Source organism: Solea solea, chromosome 6, assembly GCF_958295425.1.
Source record: "Solea solea chromosome 6, fSolSol10.1, whole genome shotgun sequence".
In the NCBI taxonomy this organism is placed as follows: domain Eukaryota; kingdom Metazoa; phylum Chordata; class Actinopteri; order Pleuronectiformes; family Soleidae; genus Solea; species Solea solea.
Genome location: NC_081139.1, coordinates 19,025,010 through 19,043,467, shown reverse-complemented (window position 1 = coordinate 19,043,467; position 18,458 = coordinate 19,025,010). Strand labels below are relative to the sequence as shown.

General features: G+C 39.9%; 1 protein-coding gene across 1 annotated transcript; it reads left to right on the top strand.

The window, feature by feature from the left end:
- Positions 1-14,172: 14,172 nt before the first annotated feature.
- LOC131461246 (keratin, type II cytoskeletal 8-like) lies at positions 14,173-18,258 on the top strand. The gene is made up of 9 exons (XM_058632341.1): positions 14,173-14,650; positions 15,738-15,946; positions 16,050-16,110; positions 16,209-16,304; positions 16,407-16,571; positions 16,683-16,808; positions 16,905-17,125; positions 17,220-17,278; positions 17,380-18,258. Exons 1-9 carry the CDS (start codon positions 14,261-14,263, stop codon positions 17,529-17,531), a joined length of 1,479 nt encoding a protein of 492 aa, XP_058488324.1. The 5' UTR covers positions 14,173-14,260; the 3' UTR covers positions 17,532-18,258.
- The last annotated feature ends 200 nt before the right edge of the window (positions 18,259-18,458 follow it).

Sequence of the window (18,458 nt, the reverse complement as noted above, 5' to 3'; positions counted from 1 at the left end):
TTTTATTAGTTAAAAACCCTGTGGTTAGGCAGTTTAACAGGATAAACATTCATCACCCCACCAGCGCTGCACCGCTGCTGTTTACATACAAATGCTCTCAAAACTGTAAAGCTCTGTAAAGCAGTACTATCAGATTTAAGTGAGTATGTATTTGTTTGCCAGCAAACAAATACATAACATAAAGCAAATACACAAAAATCACCAAAACTTACACAATTTGCAGCTTTAAGTACTTTAACAGACAGAAAGTCTTAATGGTAAACTGGATGAGAGCACACATCACATGTCAATGCAGCAGTGGAACCTCCTGTTCTCTAAACTGGTTTGCAAGCCCTTTCATTTTAGTACAAATTAGTGCAAACTAATTGATAAACAAGCAACCCAAGGCCAAATGATCAATAACTGGCTGTTGATGCTGTCCCCATATGCAGTGGGAACATGCAGGTGACAGGATTCTGCGCCTTTACAAACAGTAAACAGATAAATCTTAGAGGTGAAAAGTCAACAAAAGGTCAATTGCATGTTTTGCTTCCTAACAGATTCATTTAGCTATAGGTGACTGGTGTAAGGAGGAAGTAATTTGAACAAATTAAAGTGTCAAGTTTTATTTACAATATTTTACCCTTGCTAGCATTCTAAACATTCCACGCACGGTAAACCGGCAGGTTTAACAAATCCTCTGTCAGTCTCATTTGAAACTGAATGACAGGCTATTCTGTCCCTGCAGTGAAAGACACTTAAATTACTGCATAACCATCGGGTACCTGTCAGCCAGGCAAACCTGTCACCTGGACCAGTTTGGTTCCAACTATGTATCTAAACTATGATCTGACAGAGCTACGCTGCCCTGCCCAAAGGGTGGTGTCTGCTTAGTGCTGGGTGTGTAGCCTGAACTGCTAGATCGTATCCAACCACATAAAGATATCTCCATACTTAGAATCACCACCTGACAGTATGTCAATCAAATCTTTGCTGAACCTATCATTTTAATCCCAAGAGAACAGTGTTGTTTTACTTACATTGTCTTCTTTGTTCTTGCCAAATGTGTTCAAAGTAAAAACCTCATATGTTTTTCTTTATAATGAATAATATAAGGTAGACATTTGCTGAGTTTCTATATGTGGCAGCCAGGACTTGTTTGTAAAGTGAAAAATTCTTTCTGTAGAAATCTATGTCAACAGAAAAACTGTCACTCAACAAAAGCTGTGTGATGAAGTGACAAACTGTGACATTAATCAGGTGAGCTGACATTATGGGATGTACAGCGCAGGGCTGGGTAACACGGTCACTGATTATTAATGCCTGAACATCCCATGAAAGGTATTCACTGAACTTTAGAAATCTGGGTTTGTCTCACTTTATGATCATAATGTAAATCATTCCAATGCAGTGTCAATCACTTTCACTGCAAAGATTGCATGGGTGTGTCACGTCAATTTATCCCGTACCTGCACGGTGTTGTCAAAGTCAGCCCACAGGAAAATGTGATACTCACTACTTTGCCGAATTAGAATGATTTAAAAAGTTGAAGAAGTTTTTTTTTTGTAAAACTCAGCAACATTCTCTGCTCTGAGATACTGGGGGCGTGTGCACGACACTACAATCACACAAAAAAACAGGTTTTTTTATATCTTAATGAGGACCCTGTGCCTAACCTTAACCCTAAACCAAATTCTAGCCCTAATCCTAAAACCAGGTCTTAACCCTGAAAAAGCTCCCTAAGGTTTTGGGGTCCATGCAGACAAAATGTGCACCATCAGTGGTACACAAGCTTCCTCTGGTGGTACTTGGAGGAAAATCAGAAATACTGTTGTACTGTATATACCAGGGTATGTGATCAGAGTGGAGCTGAGGAATTTTGACCAGAGTGCGTAGAATGAATGGGAATAAATCTGCTTCCTGTGAAAAGACTGTAGCTGACTTTGCTCATTTTAACGTTGGCGATAATGGTGTTACTTTGAGAGCTCAACATTTTCTTAGGTGGTACTTGGTATAAAAAGTTTGAGAACCACTAATCTACATGAAAATGCAAAGGTGGAGTTTTTCCACTCTGGGTCCTGTTTCGAAAAAGCTTCAGTGTATTCACAAACGGTGTCCACAAACAGAGCTGGTATAAGCAGGAGAAGGCAGGGCTGCGTCTAGAAATTCTGTCCATAAAGGTTATGAACAGAATCGGTGACGAAGGGCAGCCCTGGCGGAGTACTCATCTTTAACATTTTTAAAAAAGGTGGTCGGGCTTTTCTATGATGTGTGTTTGCATCATGGTAGGACATATTTATTTGGGACAAAGACATTTCAGCTAGTGAGCAAACCAAAGTGAGTTACTCACAAGGGACTACTAACTATGGCTCCAGTGTGTCATCAAGCCATATTTTTAGACACGCCCAAAAAATCATTTCAGTCTTACTCCATGTATTTGTTATTTATTATGTTGATATTCTTAGGTTGGAATTGAGGCACAATACTTATTTTATTTTATTTTTAAATGGTAACAATTGTTTTTGTCTGTTCATATGTAATTAAACCAGGTGCATGTTGATGAGGATATTCAATAGAATTAGACTTAGAATTAAAATCCACTGAAAACCTTATTATGGAGGTAATTACACTAAAAGTAGGAAGCTTAACTTACAAGAGCAAGATTGTAAAGATTAAAGTGCTCTATTTAGAACTGTAAAGCATCTCTCTCTCTATCTCTCTGGTGTTTTTTTTCTGTTATGCAACACATACTGTATCTATAGACTGAACTTAACAACTTTTCAGATTAAAAGCTCTTGTCAGCATGAAAATCCTTTAAAAACAACACGACCAGAGATATACTGTCCAATGACATTGAAAACATAAAGGCGGAGTTAGTAAGATAATTAAAACCAAAATGCAATGCAAACATGCACCGTGCAAGTGCAACAAGTCAGTGTTTCTACCTCTGCATATCTGTCTCCAATTTAGTTCTGTCACACCTTCTTTCACTCTTTGTCTGAATGCAGTTTTAAAGTACAGCTGCTTGAAAGCTGATAAGTAGCAAAGGTCTTGAATCCTGTGTTGATTTATGAGTTCAGGTCAATGATTTTCTACTATCAAACGCTGTGCCAGAGGTGTGGAGTAAGGATATGTACTCTTTTTTTTTTACATGTTGAAACGTGCATGTATGCAGGTATGTGCTCAGGAGTCTACAGTTAGGTGCTGCAATGTATTCTCTCTGTTGATTGTGTTCCTTATGTTCAACATGTTCACATCAACAGTGTTTTTTTCACAACCTTCAACAGATTCACTTCTGAAAAACATCACCAAACACACGCGCACGCACACACACGCGCCCACATAAAGCAGGAATTTATGGAGGCGATGAGTAAGTAATGACAGAGGTTGCTAGGCACAGCAACAACAATAACAAGGTGGTTACACATCAGCAATAGTGAATTGTGGGAAAAAAGTGTGTCTGATAAGAGGAAGCTGATTAAGTAGTTATACTCTCTTTGATGTTTTAGAATGAAGTTGATTTATTTGTTTTACCCCCAATCTTTCTGCTTGTATAAGAAATAAAATTTTAAACCTATGTGTTATTAAGTCACCAGGTCAAGTCTATCTGAGAACAGCTTCTACAAAATCTCAGTTTATTCTAATAGCTATGGCAACAGATTCTACAGATTTCTATTCAAACGAGTGATAGATGAGTCGGCTGAGACATGTGCATTACTTTTACAATATGTTGTACTGTGTAATCACTGTGAGGCCGGTGTAGGTTGGGTAGTGTCTCAGGAATGTGCTCACTGCAGGCAGAACAGACAGACCTGCATAGACAAGTGTCTTATGGTGGTGTGAGTGTCCAGCAGTAGAACCCATAAACTGGGTCAAAAATAGAACAACTAATTCTCAGGTAGTTTTAACTAACTCAAAAAAAGGAAAATGGCCGAGGTTAAAGGAAGTTTCTGTGCCACCTTTAGTCGAAAAGAACACTCTAATCCTGGTGTTTGATAGGATTACTTAGAACTTTGGTTCTCATTCAATTAAATTGCATGTGTGGGCTGTGGGTGCGGTAAAAACAGAGGATGCCCTTATACGGTGATTCTCAATGAGTACTTTAATACCCGTCTGAAAATATATGACAACTCATAACTCCAGCAGTGACACATCACCTTTCATTATTTCGTCACTCCGCCCATCTTAACATCACATTAAAAGCCAAGGTGCACCAGATAATGTAGTTTATACAATGAGATCTACGGGAAAAAACACAATACAACACTTTAATTGATATACTTTTAGTTTCTCAAGGAACCTCAATGAAACAAAGAAATCCTGCAAAAATAAATGTAATTTTAAATTCTTCTCTCAGCCGTGCTACTCTTCTGTCCACCACAGGCGTGTTTGTAGCATCAGACATGTGACCTGGTGTATGTGTTGACCTGATGTGGTGGAAAACCCTGGATTTAAGCATTCACTGGTTATTGTTACATTTATAAATTGTTTGAATTTGACAATAAGGCCTTAGTATGGTCCATTGCAAACAAATGATGGACATTATATCAGTCATGACACCATGGAGACAATCGAAACCGACTTTTAGACTAAACTAGCAAGTCCAAAAATGGCAGACCCATCTGTGCTAAAAGATCTGGGTCATTTTTGTGTGCTCAATTCATAAAGTGTTGTTTGATAATGAATTCCATAGTTCATCTGTTCAGGCTGCTGCAAACAACACGGCGGTGCAAGATGGCAGCAAAAAACACTTTTGTTTTAAAGCAAGAACAACAGATGATAGTATTGTTACAATCTAGTTAGAATTTTATTTTCTATAGAAATATAATTTAGATAATTCTCATCATGTTGTATTTTCATCATCTGAGTAAAACAAAACCTTCTTTAAAACTGGGAATAAGGTTCAACAGAAACCCTGTTACTATCACCAGTGGATAGCAGGTAGCCTAATATTTGGCAAACTAACCATGTGTCATGGGGGTTGATGTAAGAAAGTTACGAGAAAGTGGATGATGACCGATCAACGATACACTCAAGAAACCAGGAAAACTGTATATGACCTCACTCACTCACACACACACACACACACAAGTAAATGACTTGGTTGCTATGTTTTTATTTGGCCAGACAGCCTCCATGAACTTCCCTGTCTGACAAAGAGTGAGTCATCCAGTCAGGCTGTTGTTTCTCCCTGTGTTCCCAGGTCTACCCACACTAACAGTGAGGCAACGTGAAAGAGTGTGTGTGTATGCACTGGTAGTAACGTGCTAAAGTCCAAAACTGTAAAGTAATATCTCCTCGTGCTTTCTGAGGGAAACAGTGTGTGTGTGTGTGTTAGCTTGCCAACAATTAATTGACTTTGTAAGCACATACTCGCAGTTCCGCATTGCAGCGGCAGCTTTATTGTGAAACATTGTCTGCAGCCTCTTTCCCACTGCAATTTGCAGGTGTAGACCATGAGAAGTTTTAAAACCCAGGTGTGAACCTGTGGTGCAGAAAAGAAAGGAGGATCTGAGTGAAAATGATACAATAAACTATTTAGTATTTTTTTTTTTTACTTCGGTCTATACTTAAATAGTGATTAAAAATGAAGATTAAAAAAGTAGCATCGTCGTGACGTGATTTTGGACTGTGGGATGGGAGTTTTACAGACTTTTATTAAAAACCCATTGTTGTTGTGATTTTCCTTTTTTATATAAACATCCATTGAACTACATTGTCTTTGTTTTGGACTCTATTTCCATGCATGATTTGCAGCCTCTGTGTTTTAAGGGTGTGTACCTCTTGTTCCTCAGATTAAAATCCAATCCACTCCCTCAAGGTGAACACACCCATGGCCCTATGAGGATGCTAAAACAAGCACGGTGGGGTGTGTCTGTGTGTCAAAAGGCTTCAGATTCTTTTTTCTTTTGTCCTTGTCCACTACTACTAGTGAACATTTTGTTGATACAAAATGATTTTATTTTTTTTAACGTTGCAGTAGTGGAACTCTGAACACAGTGTTATTACTGACTTCTGTGGTGTGAGAGTGAAAATAAAATACATATGAACAGGGCACGTCGCTTAATGGATGGTGTGTGCAATACAATTGACAGAGGTATGCTTGACAGACACTGGATTAAGATACTGAGCAAAGTTGGAGGGACTTAGACTTAGACGTGCAGAAACTTGATCGTCCTCCAGCACAGAGCTGCACACACTGTTGCTGCTGGGTTTCTGTGACCATTTGTGTGTGTGTGTGTGTGTGTGTGTGTGTATATGGAAGTATAACGACTACGGCTCCACAGCCATGTAGTTAAGAAATGTGCCATTGCTCAGTGGCAGAGCTGGTCCTCTTCCAACCGGAAGGTCAGGTTTTGATCCACCAGCAGGTGAATGGGTACGACGAATTATACAATGATTCAAACAAGTGCTGCATGTAGACGTGCTATATGAACGTGTGTGTGAAAGGGTGAATAGCAAAACTGTAATGTTTTGTTGTCATCAAAACTAGAAGAAGAAAAAAAAGAGTATTAGTAGAATTAGTAGCACTAATACAGACAGATAGCCATTTTGGCAGTTCACAATAGTAAAATCACATGCGTAATAATCAAATGAATGATGGCTGAGTTCCAGTTCCTCAACTTCAGGAGTTTCACTGCCACACTGTCCTTATAGTGACAGTGATACTGTGCAACCAGGGGTTACTACATACCTTAATGTAAAATATGTTTATGATTATCAATATAGTAAATGTGTAAAGTGCAGTGGGTGGGTTAGTTACCATTTTCATCAACTTTGTTGATGGTTTGACCTGTTTTCAAGCACACTATCACTGTCATAGTGTTTCACAATCTGTGGTATATTTTGAGAAAAATTTGCAACAAGCGTGCTCTCAGGAGATTCAAAACTGTGCTAAGTTACGAAACTGTCCAGAAGCACTGGTCAGATCGGCTCAGTCTGAGAAACAGCTGTCTCATAATCACTGACCAGTCCTGTGTGACCAGACTGCTGCACTAACAATACACAGGGAGCTTCGACTATATTAACTAAATTAGTTCATTTAAATAAACTAAGTAAATTAACCCCAGAGACATGGGAGGCTGGAGTTGTTCGACAGGTTTGAGTATCCAGAGGCAAAGCTGTTAAAAAGAACCATAAGTTAACACTAAAGCACTGAAAGCCAGAGATAAGAAACCGCTTAATGTCTGACAAATGGAATCAGAGGCCTTAGGGTGTGATACTGACAACTAATGTTTAGCCCGGGCCTCTGATTCTTTATCTAAATCCAACCAAATTTGCCGAAACAAATCGCTTTTTGCGATCAAACCCAAGCCCTCATGTAAGCTGACACACTGAGTTTGCTTGTCATGCAGTTTTTGTTTTACATACGAGAGGCGCATATACCATACACCCTTGACAAAGAAACGTTCCACACTGCATACTTCATTCTGAAACAGAATTTATGACATGCCATAAAAGTGAGTAATAGCAGGCATAACTACTGGCAGTGGTGAAAGATTTGTTTGTGCGCATATGTGTAGTCATGCCTTGTTATGTAATAGAAAAAATATATAGGCTACGCAGGTGACGACAAAGCCCTCAGTCTCTTCATCTGCACTTCACAAGCAGAACAAGAACAGGAAAACCCTCAACTGCAGCAGCATATGCATGCATATAACGTATGACTTTAGCGTGAATCGAACAAAAAGTTGCAGTTGCATCAATAGACCGTATATAAAAGAATTGGACATAGTGCCATGTTGAGACCTTGAGATTTGATTGGTACCAAATTGAAACTTTGAAACTAGGATTTCATAGGCGCCTGCAGGACAGTTCACAGTATCACACTGATGTCCACTCACATGTGATGTGCTTTATTGTCCTCTAAATTGGAATCAGGGTGACCAGATCCCAACAAAGTAAATGAGGGACAAGGAGAATCTTTATGTGGGACGCCCGTGCTGAGAGTATCGGGTGTACCACTGGTGCTTTATAGGGCTTATAAAATATAGAACCAATCCAGGGTTATTTTTTTCTATTTATTCTTTTGTTATTCAAGTATAACATATAGGAAATGAGTGACTAATGAAGTATCTGTAACTATGGCTATTGCTTTTTTTGCAATTTCTTCCATAGTCTCTCCTCGAATCACATTTAAAAATGATAATGGACTTCAGCTGCTTCACCCAGTCGTGAGTAGTTTCCCTGTTCTCTGTTGTAGCAGCATCTTCTTTTCTTTGCTGTATTTTCCATTGATTCTTTCCTCAAAATATTTTCAAAAATCGGGATTATTTGTGACTGAGGCACCGCCCTGCATTTGACAGGTTGATGGATATCAGGCTATCAGGGGTCTGCAACCTGTGTGGCTCTTCGGCCCCTCTGCTCCTCATAGAGTAGAGATCAAGATGATAAATACAAGTGTTTTAAAATGTTGTGCCTCACATCCAATGTCAAAAGTCAAATGCAATATGTGTACTTTACACATTACTGCATGTCCTGTCTTGCTTGAAGTTTACTTCAAGTCCTGTCCACCTTTGGATCCACAGGCAGGTTTTCTCAAGAATGAACCAAAAAAAAAATCAAAATATTTCTTTATTTATTTGAAGTGACTTACTTTTAATTTCATTAATTTGACCAGGTCTACATAAATTTGTGTTTCATTTTTTTCTCCACTTTATAAGAGGTTGGATATAAACAGCAATAAAATGTCAACAGTTTTCTTTTTGTAGTTCTTAAATTTCATAAATGCATAAATTTTTTTGTGGGTCAAATTTTTAGGAACAGAGATTACACTGCTTGGACCCAAATGCACGAGAAAGGTGGCACAATGAGTGATTCAAGAGTATTTATTTTCCTCTGGAGAAAAACAGGCAAATCAAAATCACTTCGTAGTAGAAGGAGAAACTAAACTAAACTAGACTTGGCAGTTGAGCTTACAAACAAAAGGTGACACGGGCTTGGACTCTGATGTCTTCTCTTGAAAGCATAAACAATGCAGGGACATAAAAGACGAGGGAACTGGGGACACTATATAGGGGAGAGGGAATCAAGGGCAGGTGCGAGTGATTACTTAAGGATCACCAGGTGAAGTGCATGAGGGAATTGGTGAGATGTGTCAAAACAACTGAAGAAACCACACGACAGGAAGACATGACATTTACCAAAATAAAAGGGGAAACCCACACCAAAAGTGTCATGAACTTAACGTGACTTTAAACCTAAACTAACACAATAACTAAACTAAGCAAAACAAAAACACTAACAGACTTGACGCTTCGTGACACAAATAGGTTTTGTAGCTCTAGATACATTTTATTTGGGTGGAGAGGGGACAAAAAAATGGTTCTTTCCATCGTAAAGGTTGCAGGTCCCTGGTCTAGCAGCTCCACTGTGACAGCCGCCCTCCTTTTTTTTACTGTCATAAGATCAGATGTACTTTAAGGAAAGCATCAGTCTAGAGCTGATTCATTCTCAATAGGCATGATACGGGACGAGGGACAAGCAGGACACCTGAAAAAAATTGCACATAAAGTCACCTTTAAACACCTGAATTCAATACTGAACAGGTATCGTCAGAGATTATGTCTGACTCTCGTCCTCGCTGCTCATTCAGGCAGCGCAAACTATCGATGACCTCAAAGACTCCCAGTCAGAAGAAAGGGCTTAGTATAGTGTGGAACACACAGCCATCTACTGTCTTTGAATGTTGTGTAGTGTAAACTTGACTTTAGGAAACAATGGAGCGCTGCTCACGACACTCGCAAATGCCACACTCTGCAACCTGTAATCCTCCCACAATATCACTCTGTCGACTGACTGTTGACATTGATATTCTCAGTCACCTGAGCGTCGCACTGATCAAATATGTGCTTGCAACCAGTTGATCGTCGTCCTCCTCGTAATAGTTGTCACTTTAATGCGTGTTCATATGAAATCACCTGTCAACTGAATCACCTTGTTCCAACCATCCATACACAAACAATGAACATACATTATAAACAACTTATTGTACCATGTGTGTTTCTTCCCTCATCTTTGTGATATAATTTGTCAGTATGACAAACATTGGGTCTGAGTCATTCACACATTGAACACGGCTTTCCTTCACAAATACTGAGTCTTTCTTTGTTTTTATTTTTGTTTTATGCATAGCTGCTCATTCAGACATTCAGCATGAAGCAGCACAGGCTGCCAAACAACAGTGCAGACATCGCAAAGCTCCCACACCCAGTTTACACATGCTGCAGCTGTTCAAAGCGCACACACACGCACACACACATATACATATAAAACTTTGTTTTGTTGTGAAATGTGAAATAAAATCACCTTATGTGACAGCAGTTTCAGAAATTGTGTGAATTGTGTCGGAAATGTTTTGTTTTTTTTCTCAAAAACTTCATGCACCGGTGAATTTAAGTAATTTATTGGGCTTACAGGTGCAAGAACTTAATTGATCGGCAATAAGTATTACTCAATCAATCGTCTTATATGACTTGATGAGTGTGCAAAATGGGTGTGTGAGAGTTGAAGCCTGCGTATCACTGTGGGCCTTGAAAGCGACAGGAGAGCAAAGACTGGGGAATGTGAGAGGCAGAGGTTGAGGTGGTAACACTTTCACTGGCTTTCCTTTTAAAGGCATTCTTTGGAGAAGTATTCATTCAAGGCTCAGAAGCGGCTGCTGTGCAACCGCTTCCCCTTTGCTTGGCTTCAGTGAAGTAAAGTGAAAAAAAAAAGAATACTGAATGAAAAAGTAAGAGAATGAGCTTCTTTCATTGAAAAAAACCCCAACAGATATTATTAATATTATTTTGTGTGTGTGCGCAAGTATCCTGCACATATCCTGCAATTGTGTTTCCGCAAAGCTGTATCTTTTTATTAGTGTTACAACTATTTGAGAACTATTTGAATTTTTTACAGGCTAGACAACAGCTTTGATTCCCACTCCACTAAGAAACAATGCAAATGCAGCTTTATTACTACACTGATGCATTTACGGAGCAAAAAAAAAAAGAAGTCTCACCCTGCCCCACCTGTGGCCACATTCTTATTTACTAAACCAATTGAAACCCTTCTCACACACGTCGCCTCACACATGTGATAACATGTACATTAGGGTCTGCATGCTGAGTTTCTCCACATAAATCCGAAACTGACTGACTGTTAATTTATGACAGCCATGACTGATGACATTTTCAAACAAGCACAGACAACGTACACAGTGAAGGGTTGATTTCTGTGTCCACCCTTTTCATCACGTTACATCATCAGTGGCTTTTCTGGATTCTTGGCTTCCCCACTGAAACCTCCTCAGTCTTTATCCACGTTTATCAAACGCCCCAAGCATCGCGATGGTTGTAGGAGCCTGGATGTGCGCATTTGATTTAATGCCATCATGCAGCAAACAAGCATGTGCATTACATGTTTCTGTTTTAATAAAACAGCGAGAGATACAGGTGTCTGCTGTGTGCATGTCCGTACAGGTGTGTGTGTGTGTTCTTGTTGGGACTTCAGTGCTCGCTCTTCGATACTTAAAAGAAACCAGCACATACATTTTCTCCAAATAGCTGCTGGACAGCAGAGATTTGAGCTTTAGAGTAAAGTTCCACACCATAGTAGAAATTGAAGGCATGTGCATGTGAAGAATGGGAGGAATGACAAAGAATGCAGGCCTCACCTACACTGAAGGTGCAGTAGTGCAGTGTTTGATTGTGGAACAACTGGGTGTGGTAAAATGTGTACAAAGAGAAAAAAGAAAAGAAGAAGAAGAAGGAGAAAACAACAACCATTAAATATGTGGTCTGTAATATGCATCACTGATTCATGTGCAACAGTGTTTTGACCAAAACAAGAACTCATATAAAATGAATGAATCCCTTCTACTGTAAGTCTGCCACACATCATTTTGCGTGCCATGATGCTGACACGGACAAATAATCCTTTTCACTGGCTGTTGTAACAAGACTTTAATGATACATAACTCTGCCAGAGGCATTTGTTTGAGTAACTTTCATATCATACATTGTTGTAGTAGTTCTACCTGTCTTGAGTTTTAACTAGAATACTACTGACGTAGTAAAACAAGGCCGAGCAGAAATCCAAGCTCTATTTTGTTCATTTGCAAAATAATTCCTGAAACTGTTTTGCAAATGCATAAAAGTTCCAAATGAGTTTATTATGCATGCGGGACACCGGTTTAGAAGTAATTCCTTTGACTGTCTTTTCTTTTCTTTTCTGTAGTTGTGATGTTGGTGTCAAACTTGCATTAGCATGGTGGAACTTAATTAGATCTCATTTGTGGTATTTTATCAAGTATTGTGACCTCTGTCCAAAAGCAATAGAGTGCTGTTCTGAGCGCTCTTTAAGCACTGAACATAAATTTTGTTGGTTGTTATGTGGGTTGAGTGTGACAGTTTGCTGGTCCTGGCCTGGGACCACACCACAATAACAATCCAAAGTGTGTGAGCTGCAGCCACCAGACATTTACCAAGCTGCAGATGATGAGATACCGAGACAGATACAAACTCAGTCAGGAGAAACTTGAGGAGAGCCTGAGAGAAGAGATACTAACAAACAAATCTTGGTTAGAACTTATCTGACTGGACTTTTGCAGGCTGCTAATGACAATAATGCTGTCACACTATATTTGCAAACTCCTTTTGTTTAATACCAGGTTGTTTTAAGAGCTATTAAATCACAAATCAATTCATAAAAATGGACAATGTCTTCCAAAGCAACAATGTATTGATTAGCCACTAGGGGACGACTCTGCTAATTGCAAAACAACAAAAACAAACTCTGTTTGAGTGGAAATCTATGGGAAAATTAGTCTATTCTCCATCAGTAAACATTTTCCTGAGGAGTTAATGGTCTCAGTCGCTAGTTTTCTATTTCAATTGCAAATGATGACTTGAGTGGACACCACAGCTGGTATCGTCCAAACATCAAACTCCTGTTTGCAAAACCTCAACATGGTGCTGGCCAAATCCTCTTCAACTACACATTAACTATGCAAAAAAAGGGTTTAATTTAGTAATTCTCAAGTTACACAGTCTCCTACGCAAACGTTATATTCACATTACATTCAGTACAAATGTACGGAGTATTGTGTGACAATCTTGCACTACAGCAAAAGTCTCAGGGAGGAGGGGGAGTGAGTTAGATGCTAGAGACTGTCACACCCCTCTTGTGACCATTCTTCAACTTGTGTGTGAATAACTTGTTGCAAGAGAAGGGACAAAAAAAAATACAGTGTTTTAGAGTTGACTTTAATAGACGTCAAAGCTGGATTTTAAAAACATTATTGGGTTATGCACATCCAAAAATAAGCATTACACCATAAGGTTAAAGTAGAAATAACGTCATGCATGTGGGATTTCTTTCTGAAACTATGAATTACAAAAGACTAAAGTGTTATTAGCAGCAAACTACTCATGCAAAATGCTCACATAGCTGGATTATAATCGCTGACTGTTTAAGTAAGGTGAAGCAAATTTAACTACTTTACATTAAGATGTTGAATCAGTTGTATAATCCAAAGCAATACTTGATTTAATGTCACCGCCTGCACTGCCGTCTACTTTTCCAATTAGCACATACATGTAGGAAGAACCAGACTTACGCCTGCTTGAAAAAGGTTTGCAAGTGCCTTTGCTGATCATAAATAGAAATACTATTTTTACTAATAGCAACAATAACTTAATTACGTATCATATTCAAGTTTCTACTGATCTATTTATATGATAGCTAAAAATTAGCTATTATTCAAAAATGTATCATATAATGAGTATATTTCAGAGCAGGAGTGTATGTACTGTGTGTTTGTGTGTATCTTTATGCATTTATGATATTTGAAAAACAAACAAACACACACTCCAAAAGCAATTATAAATCTTTTTTTTGCCACAATGTATAAAAAATCCAATGAAATCAAGTTAAAAAACTTATTATGTCTCTTTATATAATTACAAGTTCTTGCTGCTTATTTTTTTTACCTCCCTCTTTCCTGAGCCTAGTGCAGGGTGTGTCTCTGCTTATCTGCTGACAATCCCTACCTACCTGTTTTACAGGAAAGGCCACTCCTGTCATTCAGAGCTAGAGGCGTGTAGGCTGAGGTGGAGGGGAGGCTGGACAGCAAAAGTGAGAGTACAGGTTGTGGTGGCTGAAAAGGATCCTCCCCCTGGCTCAGCGCAGCCATATAAGCCGGCTGGAGTCTTCAGTGAGACACTCAGAGGGATTTAGCTCTCCTTTTGAAGTCTGCTCATCTTCAGTTCTCTTCTTCTCTCAAGACTCATCAGCCACCATGTCAAGGAAGACAGCATCAGTCTCAAGTTACAGCACCAGGTCCTCCAGCAGGTCTTTAGCACCAGCCAGCAGCTACACCGTCAACAAGAGAGTCAGCTATGGTGTTGGTTCTGGAATGGGTGGAATGGGTGGAATGGGTGGAATGAGTGGAGGTTCCAATTTTGGCTATAGCAGTGCTAGTATGGGTGGTGGTGGCGGTTCTGGTTATTTCGGTTCAAGCTCATCGTCAGGTGGCTTCATTGGTGCACCGATCACAGCTGTCCAAGTGAACCAGAGCCTACTGGCCCCACTGAACCTGGAGATTGACCCCAGCATCCAGGCTGTCCGCACCCAGGAGAAGGAGCAGATCAAGACCCTCAACAACCGCTTTGCTTCCTTCATCGACAAGGTTGGTTCCTGCCTGATTATCCTTGTGGTGACAACCTGAATCCTCCTTTAGGTACTTACATCAGCTGTCCTTTAAGAGAGACAGCATTGTTCTCTAGATGCAAACATGTTTGTTTTGTTTTTTTTACTGTCAAAGCTGCTAAAGCGAGACAGCTGTCAATCTTGCATCTATCAATGAGTTACAGAGGAATTAGAATTCATGCAAAAATATTGTAGCCTTCCAGTGACACTAGTAATGCTAAAGTAGTGCTGTCCATTTAGTCTACTATGGAAACATGGGTGGGGATTATATTGCAGTTACTTGCTTATCCTTCACCTGACAGAGAATAGGGATCTGTCTGCACTGTGCCCACAGAGTCCAAAGTCTGTCGTCATCTCAACTATCACCTGGTTGTTGTAGGAAACAATAATGCAGCTTTCACTAGTTTTTAATGCTACAGTCACAGTCGTCTTTGCTTACAAGCTGTATGAAATTTGCCTTTATGTAGAGTGAGACTCTCTAAATACTTAAGCACTGTTACTCTAATGATAAAGTTCTGCTTTGTCTTGTGTGGTTTATCTGCCACACCTAGTTTTTTTTATGGCTGGAGTGAATGTGTGGCCTTCACAACTCAGCAGAGCTAACAGGATCAGTCATAGCTAAACAAGGCAAACAATAGGTGAAACACATACTGAGTATTCATTCACTATAATACACTTTGTTTTAAGAAAAAAGGAATTGAAGATATGCACCATATGTGCTGCGTATGGCAGCAGCTTGTACAGCATTTACACAAAGGTATGCCTTTATAGTAAGTTGGAATGTGTTGTGACAAGGGTGTGGCACTTCAGATATGTAGTTATCTTTTCAGTCGTGTAGATAAAGGTGAGGCACCTTAAAGCCACACATGACACAGGACACACCCTTAAGAAGAAAGCAGTAATGCATTGTGGATGCCAACAGTCAAAAATCACCCTAAACAGCATGAAGTCAATAGCAATGTAAACTTCAGCCAATACATATATTTATTCACTATGTAAGAAATGCAGTTAAATAATTTTATGGAGGAACATTTGTTAATCTTCTTTGATTTTTTTTTTCTGCACAGGTCCGTTTCCTGGAACAGCAGAACAAGATGCTGGAGACCAAGTGGAGTCTCCTGCAGGACCAGACCACCACCCGCTCCAACATCGATGGCATGTTCGAGGCCTACATTGCAAACCTGCGCAGGCAGCTCGATGGGCTTGGCAACGAAAAAGGCAAGCTGGAGGGTGAACTTAGGAACATGCAGGGTCTAGTTGAGGACTTCAAGAGGAAGTGAGTGTCGGCATGATATGTCCAACATGAGTACAATAATGACAGAATGAGCGGATGTTCTGCATGGGGAGATGAACTAATATGTTGCCTTGTGTTCCACCAGGTACGAGGATGAAATCAACAAACGTGCAGCTGCAGAGAACGAGTTTGTTCTCCTGAAGAAGGTACAAATCCATCACGATGGTTCTTTAGATTTTTCACTCCCGGATGTGTTATGTGGCCAGTTTTAACCGTTTCTATATGCACTTCTGTTCTTTTCCAGGATGTTGATGCTGCCTACATGAACAAGGTCGAGCTGGAGGCCAAGGCTGATGCTCTTCAGGATGAGATCAACTTCCTCAGGGCTGTCTATGAGGCTGTATGTAATATAAAATCTACTTCAGCATACTTATTTGATCATTTTTGATCAGCAAATTGAGACAAATAAGTCACTGTTTTACATTACCCTTTGTTTCTGTAGGAGCTTCGTGAGCTGCAAGGCCAGATCAAGGACACCTCTGTCATTGTGGAGATGGACAACAGCCGTAGCCTTGACATGGACTCCATTGTCGCTGAAGTTCGTGCTCAGTATGAGGACATTGCCAACAAGAGCAAGCAGGAAGCAGAGGGCTGGTACAAACAGAAGGTGAGTGAAAAGCAAAGTGAAGGTATATTGCCTTTTAGTCTTAGCATGTGCAACACCTCTACTAACCTTCAATATAACTGTCATGATAACCTTTTGTGATTTTCATTATAGTACGAGGAGATGCAGTCCTCAGCCGGATCATATGGTGAGGACCTGCGCGCAACCAAAGCTGAGATTGCTGAACTTAACCGCATGATCGCCCGTCTCCAGAATGAAATTGAGGCAGTCAAAGGACAGGTATATTTGAAGAAACATCTCGTGGCAGATGCCTCATTACACATTTTTAAGGGGTTACAGTGTTACTGAATCATTTGCAACATCATTTTTCCACAGAGGGTGAACCTTGAGGCTCAGATCGCAGAGGCTGAGGAGCGTGGTGAGCTGGCAGTGAAGGACGCCAAGCTCCGCATCAGGGACCTGGAGGATGCTCTGCAGAGAGCCAAGCAGGACATGGCCCGGCAAGTGCGCGAATACCAGGAGCTGATGAACGTCAAACTGGCTCTGGATATTGAAATTGCCACATACAGGAAACTGCTGGAGGGAGAGGAGAGCAGGTGGGACATACTTGAATATTAAATGATGATTTGTTCCTGCAGTATAAGTTTTAATTGTGAACTGAGGACTAACTGAGCTTCATTACAACATTAGAATTGCCAGCGGTGGTGCCAGTGCAACCATTCATGTGCAGCAGTCCTCTTCAGGCGGTGGTAAGTTCATCATCATCATCACAAGTAACACAAACCAGCAGACCATAATGAGACATGGAGAGACAAATGAAAACACCTTCTGTCTTTTTTCCTCTTTCCAGGATACTCCAGCGCCAGCTCTGGCGGATATGGCTATGGTGGTGGCAGCATGTCTAGTTATGGCGGTATGGGCGGTATGGGCGGTATGGGCGGTGGCACTATCACCAAGTCCATTGTCACATCAAGCAGCAGCAGCAGCAGACGCAACTATTAAAAGGAGAGCTGTCCCTCTTCCCCTTCAGAACCTTTTGAAATTCAGGGTGCTATGCAATATTGTTAATACTGTTCATCAAGAAAAAGAACCAAAAATGTTTTTGTAAAATGTCTGCCAGCATGTATGGTTCAAGTATCACTGGCTGTATTTTTCACTACACACTTCAGCATGAATTGACAAAAGTTTCTGAAGGATAACAAGGCCCTAAACATACAACGGGCAGGTCAGTTAGCACGACAAAGATAGTTTTCTTTCTGCACTGACATCCAACAAATAAGAAAAAAGCGATGGAGCATTAACACAAAGCAAGGAAATTATAGAATATAAACTGTATTAGACTGTTTATGTGCTCTGAAATTAGATCTCAGAGCTGAGATGGACAGACCAGTTTTTGTATACCTGTTCATGAATCCTACATATCTGTTTTAGTAAAAAAGATCAAGTCACTAACCAACTCCTATAACTACAGAGTACAAGAATTATACATTTGAATAATGTTACATGTTTACATTTAAACCTTGAGTTGATTGGTCACTGGCTAGTTCTGTTTTACAATTCTGTCAAATGTTTCCCTGCTTTGTTTTGCCACTCCTTGCCTTCAAGCTAAAACTATGTTGAAACCAGATTTATGTTGTAAAAGCCTTGACAGCAATGTGACCAATGCATAAATGTTGCAGCAGCTGGCATCAAATGAACCTGAATGAAATAAATCTGAGAACTAAAATGATCAGCTCTCTTTCTCTTTATTATTGTGGAAAAAAAGGTCATGCAAAGAGTGTTTAACAATAGCATAAAAATGGCAGCAAAATGACATCTTTCTGACAGACGTATCACGTGGTGGCAGTGGTGTGCCACTTTGACACTTCCTTCTTAGTTGAGCAGCTCCCTCTATAGTGTTCAGAGGTGCAAAGAGTTTTTTATATTCAA